The 16,236-nt window shown below is 47.7% G+C and overlaps 1 protein-coding gene across 1 annotated transcript in view; it reads left to right on the top strand.

The window, feature by feature from the left end:
* The first annotated feature begins 4,503 nt into the window (after nt 1–4,503).
* Nucleotides 4,504–16,236, top strand: part of LOC309649625 (immunoglobulin superfamily member 1-like) — a 32,183-nt gene continuing 20,450 nt past the window's right edge. Inside the window, 8 exon segments of the mRNA XM_082439783.1 lie at nt 4,504–5,437; nt 5,439–5,607; nt 5,792–6,076; nt 6,223–6,525; nt 6,749–7,045; nt 7,304–7,606; nt 8,148–8,301; nt 8,432–8,624. Of these exon segments, the coding sequence (XP_082295909.1) occupies nt 5,378–5,437; nt 5,439–5,607; nt 5,792–6,076; nt 6,223–6,525; nt 6,749–7,045; nt 7,304–7,606; nt 8,148–8,301; nt 8,432–8,624 (1,764 nt within the window). The 5' untranslated portion in view covers nt 4,504–5,377.

Genomic DNA, 16,236 nt, shown 5'->3' with positions numbered 1-16,236 from the left:
ATAGGGGTGCATTACTGAGGTCCCTGCATGAGGTGATGGGAACAAGACTCCACCAGGATCTCTGAGAGTGTACAGAATACCCTGCAGAATCTTCCTTCCAAAGGAAGAGACACTTGGGAATGTACTCATGGACACTTGGGAATGTATTCATTCATAGGAATGTATCCCTATTCCCCATTGCTTGGAATTTTCCCCAGGGATGGTTTCATTCTTCACGGTTTGGGGCTGATAAGGTCCTTCCCCCAAATGTGGAGAGCCGTGTAGGCATCCTTGAGAAGGGATACTGTCCGTGGGATGCTGAGACCTACAGAGCTGTCAACCAGATCGAACATGAAACCAGCAGGTCACCCAGAGGGATATGAAACAGAGGCTAAAAACGTGTGCTTGAAAACCTAAAGTCAATGGATTTAATGCAGTGTCTGTTCACTTGACTCCAGCCCTTCTGAAAGCCTCTGCGTCTTTGCCTTCTGGATCATATGACAATTTTTCTTTCAATCCCTGCTTCCTCTTTTCCCTCCCACCCAATGTGTCAGTTCTGAAGTCAGAAGGTCCTCTCACCCTTTTAAGGAGAACAGAGCTGAACAATGGTTAGTCACCTCCTAGATCAGACCACAGTTCTAGATCATTTCAGGTCACACCCGTTGGAACTGCTGCACATCTAGCCTTGGACCCCAGCAGTGCCTAACACGGCAGCTCTCTAACAAAGGAAACCACAGCCCGGCCACCGAAGGTTGCTGCCCGAGGGAGGGAGAGAAAGAAATGGGTGCTGGTTACAAGCCTGCACCTTTCTACACCGACTCAGGGGTCGCAGAGGCCAGATGAGAGTGGCCTGGAGTGGAGACAGCTAAGTAGGATAAAGGGAGAAACATGCAAGAATGTTCTGGAAGGCCAACGGAAAGAAAGGCAATAACCAAAGGGCGTCCTGTCCTAGTTGTTATCTGGTTCCATCAGCTCTTAAGGAAACTTCTGGAAATCCTGGCCTGGGAGAAAGAATTTATTCCTTTTTTAAAAATTTTATTTATGTATTTATTTTTGGCTGCGTTGGGTTTTCGTTGCTGTGTGCGGGCCTTCTCTAGTTGCGTGAGCGGGGGCTGCTCTTGGCTGCGGTGCGAGGGCTCCAGGCACGCAGGCTTCAGGAGTTGTGGCACGTGGCCTCAGTAGTTGTGGCATGTGGGCTCAGTAGTTGTGGTGCATGGGCTTAGTTGCTCCGTGGTATGTGGGATCTTCCCGGACCACGTCTCGAACCCATGTCCCCTGCATTGGCAGGCAGATTCTTAACCGCTGCGCCACCAGGGACGTCCTATTCCTATTGTTTTTATGAGGGTTTTACACTTTTAGATTCTTATTTTGTAGTATTATAGGCTTTCCAAATCAGACATATCTTTATAATTCTTTGCATCTACACAAATTTTTCATTGTTCGCTAGGTGCTAGGAAACTAGGCCAGTTGCCCCCCAAAAAGAGGGTGGAATATTAGAGGACTCAGAATGCACCATCGCCAACTTTTTTTTTCCACTGAATTTCTGGCAATGCAAGACCCTGCCCGCACATAGATTGCAGTTGTTCTGCTCTGATAGGGATACTGATGGGAAAGCAGAGTTGGAGAGGCAGGATGAGGCTGTTCTTGGAAGACTGTGAACACCAGGGAGAAGCTGCACGTGCAGAACTTGGGGAATTGGGCAAACAGAGGATGCGGGGAGGAGGGCTGTACCATGCAGTGAGAGTGGAGGGTGTAGAAAGGAAGCAGACTGGAAAGCCCTAGAGACGCAATGAGAAAAGTCACTCAACCATTAAAAAAAATCAAATTAGTAGTCCCTATAAAATTAATTTCTATGAAATAACCATTTTCATATACACAAATAAATCCCAACTTCACCCTGAATGTCAACAACAACAAAGGAAAAGTCTATGGAATAAATGTAATAAGAAATGTGCAAAACTTAACCCATGCAAATGTATTATCTTTCAAACATTTCTGAACGGCGCAAAAATTAGATTTGAACAAATTAAGAAAATCACCTTATCCTTAGACAGAGTGACTCAGCATCACAAACACGTCAGTTCTTCGTAGGCTAGTTTATAAACGTACCCCAGTTCTCCAAGTACACCAACAAGCTTTTCTTCTTCTTCTTTTTTTAAACTTTTTATTTTATATTGGAGTATAGTCGATTAACAACGTTGTGATAGTTTCAGGTGCACGGCAAAGGGACTCAGCCATACATATACAGGTATCCATTCTCCCCCAAACTCCCCCCCATCCAGGCTGCCACATAACATTGAGCAGAGTTCCCTGTGCTGTACAGTAGGTCCTTGTTGGTTACCCATTTTAAATATAGCAGTGTGTACATGTCAATCCCAAACTCCCTGACTATCCCTTCCCCCCATCCTTCCCCCCAGTAACCCTAAGTTCATTCTGCAAGTCTGTGAGTCTGTTTCTGTTTTGTTAATAAGCTCATTTGTACCATTTCTTTTTAGATTCCGCGTATAAGGGATATCATATGGTATTTCTCTTTCTCTGTCTGACTCACTTCACTCTGTATGCCAATCTGCAGGTCCATCCATGTTGCTGCAAATGGCATTATTTCATTCTTTTTAATGGCTGAGCAATATTCCACTGTATATATGTACTACGTCTTCTGTATCCATTCCTCTGTCGATGGACATTTAGGTTGCTTCCAGGTCTTGGCTACTGTAAACAGTGCTGCAATGAACACTGGGGTGCAAGTATCCTTTTGGACCATGTTTTTCTCAGGGTATACGCCCAGGAGTGGGATTGCTGGATCAGATGGCAGCTCTATTTTTAGCTTTCTAAGGAACCTCTATACTGTTCTCCATAGTGGCTACACCAATTTACATTCCCACCAACAGTGCAAGGGGGTTCCCTTCTCTCCACACCCTCTCCAGCATTTATTGTTTGTGGATTTTTTGATGATGGCCATTCTGACTGGTGTGAGGTGATACCTCATTGTAGTTCTGATTTGCATTTCTCTAATAATTAGTGATGTTGAACATCCTTTCATGTGCCTCTTGGCCATCTGTATATCTTCTTCGGAGAAACGTCTATTTAGGTCTTCTGCCCATTTTTTGATTGGGTTGTTTGTTTTGATGATATTAAGCCTCATGAGCTGTTTGTAAATTTTGGAGACTAATCCCTTGTCAGTCACACCATCTGCAAATATTTTCTCCCAATCCGTGGGGTGTCTTTTTGTTTTGTTTATGGTTTCCTTTGCTGTGCAAAAGCTTTTGAGTTTAACAAGCTTTTCTTCTGGAACTAGACAAGCTGATACTAAGCTCCATATGGAAAAATAAAAACGTACGAATACCTAGGAAAACACACAAAGAGAAGAGCTATGCGGGTAGCGGGGACAAGCTCAACCAGAAATTAAAACACACCATACAGCCTCTGAGTCATGAGGAAATAAGAAAGCCTAGATGCGTCTGCTTATTATGACAGAAGAAACACAAGAAGCATTGGCCGTATTTTACAGGCATTTAAAAGTAGGGGGATATTATAAACCATGTGATTTGCATGTGAATGGGTGCATTTGGGAGAAGAGAAGCTTTTGCTATGGCATAGGGTCAGTAGCTGCTAAACTTATAAAGTGAAAATTTAATAAGGAGCATGATATGCACAAACTCTCAAAGTACCTCCCCACAAACCAGTGATTAATTACAAAGGGCAAATAACAGCTTTACTCTGGAGAAACCTGGGGCATGCCGAAATAACCAAGTTAGGAAAGCCCAAATCACCAAAAAGGAGAAACAAGGACAATATGGCTTGAGTGGTATTCCACCCCAAGATGTACAGCTTGCATCTAACCAGGAAGTGGTTTGGGCAAACCTCCTATTCTGTGTGTACCACGCTTCCTTTCTCTGCAGGGTCTCCCCTTCCTCAGGAGCCCTCAGTCACCTCTCTCATCAACCCCAGTATGACCAAGGCTGTGAAGGAAAGAACCCAACATCTCCATTCGTGCGCTTGTTTTAAATCTCATTAATCCAAACAGGACTCCGTGATCTAGGAGCATTTGGAGATGAACACGAACCACTGAAGTGTGGGGAGAGGAAACACCTTGGGCAGGAACCATTGATCTTCTGACCGTCCAGCTCGAAACCCAGCATCGGGCTCTCGGCACTTGACGGCGTATCTGGACCGTGTCTGGAGCACACATCTGGGGTTTATGACGGGCAGAAACTGTTTTCTGAAAAAGGAGACGTCATGCATCTTATTTGGGATGGCAACAGAGACTGACGTGTAGGGAAATAGCTGTTCTGCTTCCTGTGAAACCTTTAGTGTTGAAACCCGCGCTGGGGGTGATGGGCACTTGCCCGGGGCGTCCTCTTAGTCGGCGTGGCCTCCCAGGCTCTGTCCTCTTGTCCCTCTACTCAGCCGGGGTGGGCAGGAACGTCTTCGCGATTTCGCAACTCACCACCTGCTCTACCTTACTCCGCGAGGAAGGATACTGAGTCCTATTTGTAGTGCCATCATTTTATACTCTTAGGATGAGCCTTGAGTTTCCCTTTAAGATCCCCCCAAGGCACCTTCTAAGTGCTGGGGATGGGGAGACGGTCCTGGATTACCCGGGGGGGGGCCACGTTACCACCAAGGTCCTGATGAGTGAAAGAGCGAGGCAGAGGGGCCAGAGCCAAGGTCGATGGGACTCGGAAGCAGAAGTTGGAGAGACGTGCCTGCTGGCTTGGAAGATGGGAGGGTTTGAGTCAAGGGACATGGCAGCCTGCAGAAGCTTGAACACGTGAGGGAATGAATTCCACCCCAGAGCTCTCAGGAGCAACACAGCCTGACAACAACTTGACTTTAACACAAGGGTTTCCATTTGGACTTCTGACCTCCAGAATGTAAAGGTAATAAATCTGTGTTGCTTTAACCCATGGACTTGTAGTGGTTGCCACGGCAGCAACAGGAAACAAATACACTGAATATTTCTGGGGTTGTTTGGTGGTGGTCATTGTTCAGTTGTTCGTTTGTTTGCCAATCTGAGCTCTGCAAGCTCAGGGTTTGAATCTGTCATGTCCAAGGATGTACTTCTAAGCCAGGCACATTGCAAATACCCAATAAATATGTGTTGATGCTTGGGTCAAAAAGGACTTCAGGCCACGAAGGCAGCAGCTTATGGGTCAAGTGAGGCCTCAGACGTGGTCAGATATGTCTGCATAAGCCCGCTGCCCACTCCAGCCTGAGCCCTGTGGAAACGAGGGCCAGGCTCCTGGGGAGGGGCAGTTCCCCTTCCTGTGGGGCTGCTGACGTGACAGCCCCGTGACGGGGAGGACCAGCCTCCCAGTGGACACACCCTCGGGTCTCCGTCCTGAGGGCACCGTGGTCTCCTCCATCTGCACCGCCTGGACCACAGGGACGAGACGCCATGACCCCCAGCCTCACGGCCCTGCTCTGCCTCGGTGAGATGGAGGAGGGGGAGGGGAAGCCCTAGGCACGGAGGGACCCCCCCCCCACAGCCAGGCTGCTCTGTCAGGAGACCCCAGGACTCAGGAGGCTCACGGGGAGGAGAGGCGCTGCTCAGGATTCAGGGCAAATCTCTCACAGGGGTCTCTCTTCCAGGGCTGCGTGTGGGCCTGAGGACCCACGTGCAGGCAGGTGAGTCTGTCCCCAGGTGTCCCAGCTCCCTCCTGCTCATGGGGACAAGGGGCCACCCCCAGGCAATGGGGATGGGGAACAGCGGTTCTGGGCTGAAGGAGGGGGAGTCTGGGAGGTTTGGGGCTGAGAGCTGGGGACCTGGGGGTGACGATGTCTTGTGACCCAGCCTCTGACGTCCTTCCAGGAACGCTCCCCAAACCCACCATCTGGGCTGAGCCAGGCTCTGTGATCCCCTGGGGGAGCCCCGTGACCATCTGGTGTCAGGGGACCCTGGGGGCCCGGGAGTTCCGTTTGGATAAAGAGGGAAGCTCAGGTCCCTGGTACACACAGCCCCCACTGGAGCCCAGGGACAAGGGCAAGTTCTCCATCCCACACATGACACCGCCCGACGCAGGGACATACCACTGTTACTATCGCAGACTCACTGGCTGGTCAGAGCGCAGTGACCCCCTGGCGCTGGTGGTGGCAGGTGAGAGGACACTCGGGGGTCCCGGCCTCACGCTCCGCCCTCAGGAAGGGGGTCTGCTCTCAGGGCTGTGTCCCTCTCACAGCCCAGCCCTGGGGGAGGGGAGGGGGTGTGAGCCCCATTTCACAAGCTCCCTCCTTCTCTCCTAGGGGCCCACAGCAAACCCACCCTCTCAGCCCTGCCGAGCCCTGTGGTGACCTCGGGAGGGAACGTGACCCTCCAGTGTAGCTCATGGCAGGGACTGGACGGGTTCATTCTGACTAAGGAAGGAGAACCCAAGTCCTCCTGGACCCTGGATGCACAGCGACGCCCCAATGGGCAGACCCAGGCCGTGCTCCCCGTGGGTCCCGTGACCCCCAGCCACAGGTGGACGTTCAGATGCCACGGCTTTAACAGGGACACCCCCCAGGTGTGGTCAGCCCCCAGTGACCCCCTGGAGCTCCTGGTCCCAGGTGAGGAAGTCCCACCCTGGCCTCACACACTTTGAGGCACGAGACAGATTATTAGATGCTTTTCTCCCAGGATTGTCCCAGATGAGAGGGTGGGTGAGGGGGAGTGGGGCGCACAAGACAGAGACACAGAGTGTGAGCGACAGTGAGGCCTGGGGACCAGGACGGGAGAAGGGGCTTCACGGGAGGAACCAGCCCCTACAGCCCAGGGCTGGTCTTCCCCCAGGTGTGTCCGGGAAGCCCTCCCTCCTGACCCCGCCCGGCCCTGTCGTGGCCTCTGGACAGAGCCTGACCCTCCAGTGTCGCTCTGACGTCGGCTACGACAGATTCGCTCTGTCCCAGGAGGGGGGACAGGCCCTCCCCCAGCGCCCTGGCCGGCAGCCCCAGGCTGGGCTCTCGCAGGCCGACTTCCCCCTGGGCCCGGTGACCAGCAGCCACGGGGGCCGGTACAGATGCTACGGTGGGCACAACCTCTCCTCCGCGTGGTCGGCCCCCAGTGACCCCCTGGACGTCCTGGTGGCAGGTGAGGAGCCGGCGGGTCGGTCGGGGACCCAGACTCTGCACAGGTCCTGCCGGGGGAGCCCCAGGTGGTCATGCCGGGACCAGGCGTGCGGGGTCCCCAGGGCGGCAGCGAGACAGAGAGAGACGGGGGTGGGCAGGGAGAGGGAGAGACTCAGAGAAAACAGAGACAGACAGCGATGAGGGGCCTCAGGGAGGCCCTGCTGAGTCGCAGTTCAGAACCAGGGGGAGGGCAGCCCCTCACCCCCCTTCCTCTCTCTAGGATGGTTCCCTGACACGCCCTCCCTCTCGGTGCAGCCGGGCCCCGTGGTGGCCTCAGGAGAGAACGTGACCCTGCTGTGTCAGTCAGGGAGCGCAAAGGAAACTTTCCTTCTGTCCAAGGAGGGGTCAGCCCGTCCCCCACTGCGTCTTAGATCAAAGTACCGAGATCGGCATTTCCAGGCCGAATTCTCCATGAGTCCTGTGACCTCAGCCCACAGTGGGAACTACAGGTGCTACACCTCACTCAGCAGTAACCCCTACCTGCTGTCAAACGCCAGTGCCCCCCTGGAGCTTGTGGTCTCAGGTGAGGGGCCCCAGCCCTGTCCCTTCAGACTCAGTCAGCTCAGGGCTCTGTCCCCAGAAATGTCTGAGGTAGTAATGAATGAGGGGACACAGGGGGGCTCCAGAGAGGAGGACATTCAATGTCCCTGACTCCAAACTCTCATCACTGGATCCTGGGTCCTCAGCTGTTGAATCAGTGGGAACTCCCAGAAGTAGGAGAATAAGATTACAGGGTCTTCAATCTCAGACTGAACACAGGACACACAGCACTCAATTATTTCTGCATTAAGAGACCACTTCTCTCACTAATCCTGAGCACTGGGGGCACAGCCAACTCGGTTCCAAAGTGATTCAAAAGCAGGTTCTGAGTTCAAAGAACACAGGGAGGCTGAGAGAATGCAATGAGGAGGGCAGAGGGGACCTGGCACATTAGAGAAAGCGTTCATTAAGGAACTGCGTAGGAGCTGTAATATGAGAACTGGGGGCACTGAGCACACAGAACCTGGGAGAAGGGCTCGTGTCTCCCCAGTTCCTCACTCACACCCTCACTTTATGCTTCTCAGGAGCAGCTGACGCCATCCACCCATCACAAAACACGTCAGATCCCACGAGAGGTAAAATCACTCAGATATGGGGCTGGGCTCCGAGCGTCATGTCCTGTCAAGGGGAGGCGGGTTCCCTGGGTGGACACCCTGGATTCTGGGGTGATTCAGATCTGCTCTGACCTCTGTGACCTCTTTGTCCACAAATCCTAGCCTCACACCCCCAAGGCTACACAGTGGAGAATCTCATCCGGATGGGCGTGGCTGGCTTGATCCTGCTGGGCCTCGGGATTCTGCTCTTTCAGGCTCCACACGGCCACGGAGGAACGCAAGATGCAGCCAGGAGCTGAACACAAGAGGGAACCATGCACCGTCCCGAGCGGCGGAGCCCTGGACATGGCCTTACGTGCCCAGGACGTTCTGGAAGAGAATCTGCAGCACGTGTTGTGTGAACTGTCTGACCGGGGAGGGAGAGACACGGTGTGGGTGCAGGAGAAGGTGTGGGAGTCCCTGTGGAGGCCTGGGCCTCGGTTCACCGTGGTGCCTTCCCTCCCCACCAGTGGTGACTCTCGCTGACTGCCCCGGCCCCTCTCACCCCTGTGCCGTGAGGCGCATCCCACATGGCAGGTCTGCGTCCACACCTTACGCATGTTCTTGCTCTGGCCCACTTTCATGTAATACATTTGTTTATTTTTAAATTCCACCTTCGCTGGTGTGTGCTACTGACCTCCATCCCTTCACTCAGAAACAGAATATTGGACTTCCCTGGTGGCTCAGTGGTTAAGAATCCGCCTGCCAATGCAGGGGACATGGGTTCGAGCCCTGGTCTGGGAAGATCCCACATGCCGCGGAGCAACTTAGCCCGTGCGCCACAACTACTGAGCCTGCGCTCTAGAGCCCGCAAGCCACAACTACTGAGCCTGCACTCTAGAGCCCGCGAGCGACAACTACTGAAGCCCACATGCCTAGAGCCCGTGCTCCACAACAAGAGAAGCCACTGCAATGAGAAGCCCACGCACCGCAACACTGAGCAGCCCCCGCTCGCCACAACTAGAGAAAGCCCGTGTGCAGCAACGAAGACCCAACACAGCCAAAAATAAATAAATAAAACTAAATTAATTTTTAAAAAAAGAAACAGAATATCGTTTAAAAGCTGAATGAATGGGTGAAATTGGGGCCAAATTTGGAACAGGTAAATCAAAAAGTCTTCCCTAAAACCCTCTCTTGACCCTTCAAGCCCTTCTCTCCTCGTCAGATGACACCTGGTATAGTTTCTCCAGAAACACCATCAGTGTGAAGGAACAAGGTGTCGTTTGAAGTGACAGCCAGCTGCTGTGATATTAAACAGGCTTAGGAATATACCACTTTGTAAAAAGCCCAGATTCATGCCATGTCTTTCTTTAGCGTAAATACTCTCTTTGCGGCCAACCTCATGGTACCTGTGTGAATGCGCTGAAGGCAGAGTGGGGAAGTAATGAGTAGAATTCTCTTTCCCAGAGAACTGAGTCTGATCCAGCTGGAGCACAGCTCAATGTTGACCCCGATGCACACAGATGAGTCCTTTATATAAAGCATCATGATTAGATCATTTCCACGTCAGTTTTATGCCCTGGTTTCCATGAAATTATGATGCCAAACTCCTAGTCCATCCACATGAGAGGCAAAAGAGAAAACAATGGAAATCTCAGCTGTGGGAGAAACACTGAGCACTTTGAATCCCAGTACACTATTGGTGGGTGTACTACTTGCCTCAGTCAATTTGGGGAGTAAATAAGAATCATCGGTTAAAAGGAAGAGACACGCAGCTGTGACCCACAGTTATATAACCTAGAGGAACATGTGTACATAATCATGAGTATACATTCAGGAGAACTTTGACAGAGGGGTCGTTCATGTCAGACAAAATGATAGAAACAAATCTCACCAAAAATGAATGGTTTGGTGTATATACTCATGTATGCAACTGAATTTTATATGACAGAAAAATACACAAAGTTAAACTGATACAATAATACGGATCAATTTTCAAGCATGACAGTGAATAAGTGAAGAAAAACTATAACGGTATATTTCATTACATCAAATTCAAAAGCACACAATCTGGGACCTGACTAAACCAAATAAGAATATGCAAGAGGAAAAATAACAATCTACCCCAAAGAAATACAAAAAAATCATAAGCTAATACTATAAACAATTCTATTCCTACACATTGGACAACCTAGAAGAAATGGACACGTTTTAGGAACATACAGCCCACCAAAATGGAATCAAGAAGAAATAGATAACTTTGAACATACTGATCACTAGACGTGAAATAGAATCTGTAATTTAAAAAAACAAAAGAACTCCCTGCAAACACACGTCCAGGAGCAGATGACTTCACGGGAGAATCCTGCCAAACATACAAAGAAGGACTTACACCGATCCTTCTCAAACGTGTCCAAAAGATTAAAGAGGAGGAAACAGTCCCAAAGTCGTTGTATGAAGCCACCATCACTCTGATACCCAAAACCAGACACATACACCACCAAAAAAGAAAATCACAGGCCAATACTGTCGATGAATATAGATGCAAAAATGGTCCACAAAATATTAGCAAACCAAATCCAACAACACATCAAAGAGACCATACACCATAAGCAAGCTGGATTCATGGCAGGCTCACAAGGATGGCTCCACATGCACAGATCGATCGGTGTGATACTCCACATCCACAACGGAGAAGACAAAACCACACGACCACCTCAACAGATGCAGAAAAGGCATCTGACAAAAGTCAACACCCAATCACGATAAAAACTCTCACCAAAGTGAGTACAGAGGGAACATATCTCAACGTAATAAACGCTATTTATGACAAACCCACAGCCAACATAATACTCAATGGTGAAAAGCTGAACGTCTTCCCGCTAAATTCTGGAACGAGACAAGGATGCCCACTCTCACCACTTCTGTTCGACATAGTATTGGAAGTCCTAGCCACAGCAATCAGACAAGAAAAAAAAAGGGTATTCAAGTCGGAAGGGAAGAGGTAAAATTGTCATTGTATGCAGATGACACGATACTCCATATAGAAAACACTGAAGACTCCACACAACAACTATTAGAACTGACAAACGAATTCAGCAAGGTAGCAGGATACAAGATTAACACAGGGAAATCTGTTGCATTTCTTTACACTAACAATGAAATACCAAAAAGAAAATATAAAATCAATTTCTTAAAATTGCATCAAAAATAAACTACCTAGGAGTAAACCTGATGAAGGAGGTGAAAAACTTATACACTGAGAACTATGAAACACTGATAAAGGAAATTGAAGATGATGCAAAGAAATGGAAAGATATCCCATGCTCTTGGATTGGAAGATTTAATATAGTTAAAATGGCCATACTACCCAAAGCAGCCTACAGATTTAATGCGATCCCATGTCAAACTACCCATGACATTTTTCACAGAAATAGAATAAAAAATCCTAAAAATTTATATGGAACCACAAAAGACCCAGAATGGTCAAAGCAATCCTGAGGGAAAAAAACAAAGCTGGGGGCATAACCCTCCCAGACTTCAGACTATACTACAAAGCTACAGTAATCAAAACAGAATGATACTGCCACAAAAACAGACACATGGATCAATGGAACAGAACAGAGAGCCCAGAAATAAACCCACACACCTATGGTCCATTAATCTCCAACAAAGGAGGCAAGAATATTCAATGCAGAAAAGATAGTCTCTTCAATAAGTTGTGCTGGGCAAACCGGACAGCTCCATATAAAAGAATGAAATAGAACATTCTCTAACACCATATACAAAGATAAACTCAAAATTGATTAAAGACCTAAATGTAAGACTGGATATGATAAAAACTCCTAGAGGAAAACATAGGCAGAATACTCTTTGACATAAATTGCAGCAATATTTTTTTTTTGGATCCGTCTCCTAGAGTAATGGAAATAAAAACAGAAATAAACAAATGGGGCCTAATTAAACTTAAAAGCTTTTGCACAGCAAAGAAAACTATAAACAAAATGAAAAGACAACCTACAACTGAGAGAAAATATCTGCAAACGATGGAATCAACAAGGGATTCATTTCCAAAATATAAAAAACAGCTCATGGAGCTCAATATCAAAAAAACAAAAAAACTACCCAGTCAAAAAATGGACAGAAACCTAAATAGACATTTCTCCAAAGAAGACATACAGATGGCCACCAGGCACACGAAAAGATGCTCAACATCACTAACGTTAGAGAAATACAAATCAAAACCACAGTGAGGCACCAGCTCGCTCCATTCAGAATGGCCATCAAAGGGTCTACAATTAATAAATGCTGGAGAGGGTGTGGAGAGAAGGGAACCCGCCTACACTGCTGGTGGGAATGTAAATTGGTGCAGCCACTATGGAGAACAGTATGGAGATTCTTTAAAAACTAAAAATAGAGTTACCATATGACCCTGCAATCCCACTCCAGGGTATATATCTGGAGAAAACTCTCATGAAAAAAGATACATGCACCCCAATGTTCAGAGCAGCAGTATTCACAACAGCCAAGACATGGAAGCAGCCTAAATGCCCAGTGACAGAGGAATGGATAAAGAAGCTGTGGTGTACATATACAATGGAGTATTAGCCATAAAAAATGAAATAATACCATTTGCAGCAACATGGTCGGACCTAGAGATTATCATACTAAGAGACAGACAAATATCTTATGATATCACTTACATGTGGAAGCTAAAATACGATACAAATGAACTTATTTACAAAGCAGAAAGAGACTGACAGACACAGAAAACAAACTTCCACAAAGTGGAAGAAGGGAGAGGGATAAATTAGGAGTTTGGAGTTAACATATACACACTACTATATATAAAATAAACAACAAGGACCTACTGTGTAGCACAGGGAACTATATTAATATTTTGTAGTAACCTATAATGGAAAGCATCTGAAAAAGAATATATATATATATGTATAGCTGAATCACTTTGCTGTACGCCTAACACGACATTGTAAATCAACTGTATTTTAATTAGAAGGGAGACAACATGTATTATTTAGGGAGGCAAAACTTTAGTCTTATAAAGAGAGGAAGGGAAACTCCCATGTGATCCCTGCGGTCGTTACGCACCAAGTGAGGTGGGGCGTGCTGTCAGGTGGAAAGCGCAGGGGCTAGAGCACGGGGCACGTCCTTCTTGGCTCTCCCGTAGCGACTCACATCTACTCCTCATTATTGGTAAGTGGTGCACTTTGCTCTGTGACCTGTCGTTATTTGCATACAATTTAGTGAGGTGGGGATGAAGCAGGGTGGGGAAAGCCACACCCTACACTAGGGACCGAATTTATAACAAAATGGTCGTCGATCAGTCACAGCAAACACTTTACACACTAGCCTTGTGTTTTCCACACAACATGACCAGCTGCTGCCCAGGTGAGAAGCTGGGCCTCTGAACACTTGGCCCAACTCCAGACGACATGCAATGCAGCCCTGAGCATGTGACCATCCAGGCCTGGGCGAAGAGGGACGCTCTGAGCTCCAGCAGAAACAGGTACCCTGACATCCCCGCAGAGGACGGCTGCAGGTGTACAGTGACCGAGGGCACTGCAAGTGCCCCCAAGGGAAAGTATCACTGGAGGGGGCGCGGCCAGGGCAGGGGCGTCCACAGCCCACTCCCCCACTCTCTGCTCCTGTCCTCAGGCTGGACATGGGCCTGTGTCCCCCCAGGGACCCCATCCATACCAGGTCCCCTAAAGGGACGGCAGGGACCAGCACTGGGTCACCCTGCTGCTGAGCCTCACGTGTCCCCACAGAAGTGTCCCCATAGCAATGTTCCATCCTTCACATACCAAGGGGACATGCAGTGGTGTGGAGTTTTAAGGGCAATGGACAATTTGCTCCCCTCATAAGCCTCAGGAAGACATTACTACTATCATCCATGTGTCCACTTGAGGAAGGTAAGTTCAGAGACCAGGCCGCAGGCTCCGAGTTACAGAGGGGAGAAGAGCCAGACATGAGCCCAGCCTGCTGACAGCAGAGCCCCATCTTGCAAATACTACGCGTTTCCTCCTTGTATTAGTTTCCTAGGCCTGCCGTAACATTTCCACAATATGAGGAGACTAAAACAACAGACACGTGTTGTCTTTCAATGCTGGACGAGAACTCCACAATGAGGGTGTTCCTTTGAAGGTTCTGGGGGAGAATCCTTCCTGCCTCTTCCTAGTGACTGCTGGCCAAGGTACCTCCTCGTTTGTGGCAGTACAACTCCACGCTCTCCCCCAGCTCCACAGGGCTGACATCTCCCTGCGTATCTCTGTCATCACCTGGCATTCCTCTCCATGTGCCTCTTCTCTGCATCAGATCAGAATGCCAAAATCACTGGGTGAGAAACCCCCACCCCCCATTTCAGTACGATCTTCTCTTCACTTGATGACTCGGCAAAGACCATTTCCAGAAAGTCACATTCACAGGATCTGGGGCTGGTGATTTCAACACAGCAACTGAGGTGAAAAATAACAGCATCCGAAAGAAAAATATAGATAGGAATGAATTTATCAAAGGAGGCGCAATAGTTATACACTGTAGTTGTTCTTAATCTGATGAGGAAAATTTGAAAAGACCTAAATTAATGGTAAGACATCCCAGGATCACGGCTTGGAAGATTAATGTTGTAAAGATGACAATACTCTCAAGGCAACCCCTATCAGAATCCCAAAGTCTATTTCTGCAGAAAAAAAGCCAATTCTCTGAACTCAAGGTAATTGCAAAAGAAATCTTGAAAAACAAGAACAAGGTTGGACACCACACACTTCCTGATTTCAACACTTACTACAAAGTTCCAGTCATCAAAACTGTGGTGCTGGCATGAGAACAGATATATCGATGCTTGGAATAAAGGTGAAGGCCAACATATAAACCCATATATAGGATCAGCTGATTTCTCACAAGGGTGCCACGACTATTCAATGGGGAAGGAACAGTCTCTTCAACAAATGGACTTGGGAAAATTAGATATCCACATGCAGAAGAATGAAGCTGGACCCTTACGCACACCATATACAAAAATTAGCTCAAAATGGATCAGTTTAAGAGTTAAAATTATAAATCCCTTAGAGAAAAACATGAAGCAAATCATCATAATTTCGAACTTGACAACAGTTCCTTTGATATGACACTAAATGGACCCGAACAAAAGAAAAAAATAGATGAATAGGATTTCATCAAAATTTAAAGTGTGTGCATCAAAAACCACTATCAAGAGTGTAAAAGACAACCTACAAAATTTGAAGAAATATTTGCACATCATCTATCTAATCAGAGGACAGTCTCCTGATCTGTAAAGATACCTTTAACTTGACAACAAGAAATGACCATATTTTTAAAAAATTGTCAAAGGCGTGCATAGACGTTTCTACACAAAGAAGAGATACAAATAGACAGCTAGCACATGAAAAGATGTTCAATTCATTAGTCATTAGGAAAATGAAAACAAAACCACAATGAGATACCACTCGATACCATCTAGATTGGCCAAAATTTGAAAAAAAATCAAGCGGTGTTGAGGATGTGGAGAAATCTGAACAAACATACATTGCAGATGGGAATGTGAAATGGTTCTGCCACTGTGGAAAGCAACTGGAAGTTCCTTAAAAAGTCAAACCAGAAATTCTACTTCTAGGTGGAGTTTCAATTGTTCAAGGTTAATAAATTCTGAAGATCTGCTGTACCACTATGTGCCTATCACTTACAATATCATACTGTGCAGGGAAATGGGTAAGGAGTGTATATCTCATGTTAAGTGCTCTTACCACGATGAAAACAAGAAAAGAAAAATAATTGCAAAAAAGGTATGCAAAGAAACTCTACGCAAGTGTGTTCAGAGAATTATTCAGAGTAGACACAGAGTGACAACAATCCAAAACTCCATCACTGATAAACGGATAAACAACAAACTGTTTATTGTCTCCAAATGGGGTTTTACCCAAAGCACAGAGACACCGTCCACAGCGCCAGATGAGGCTTACTGTCTGGGGGACAAGAGGTGGGGAGGCGCGGAAACGACTCAGAGGTCTGGATGCGGAGGCATGACCAGAGGTGCTGCTGT

This window comes from Balaenoptera physalus, assembly GCF_965194825.1.
Source record: "Balaenoptera physalus genome assembly, chromosome: 19".
NCBI lineage: Eukaryota > Metazoa > Chordata > Mammalia > Artiodactyla > Balaenopteridae > Balaenoptera > Balaenoptera physalus.
Note: the sequence above shows the minus strand (reverse complement) of the source record. Positions and strands in the feature narration are given on the sequence as shown.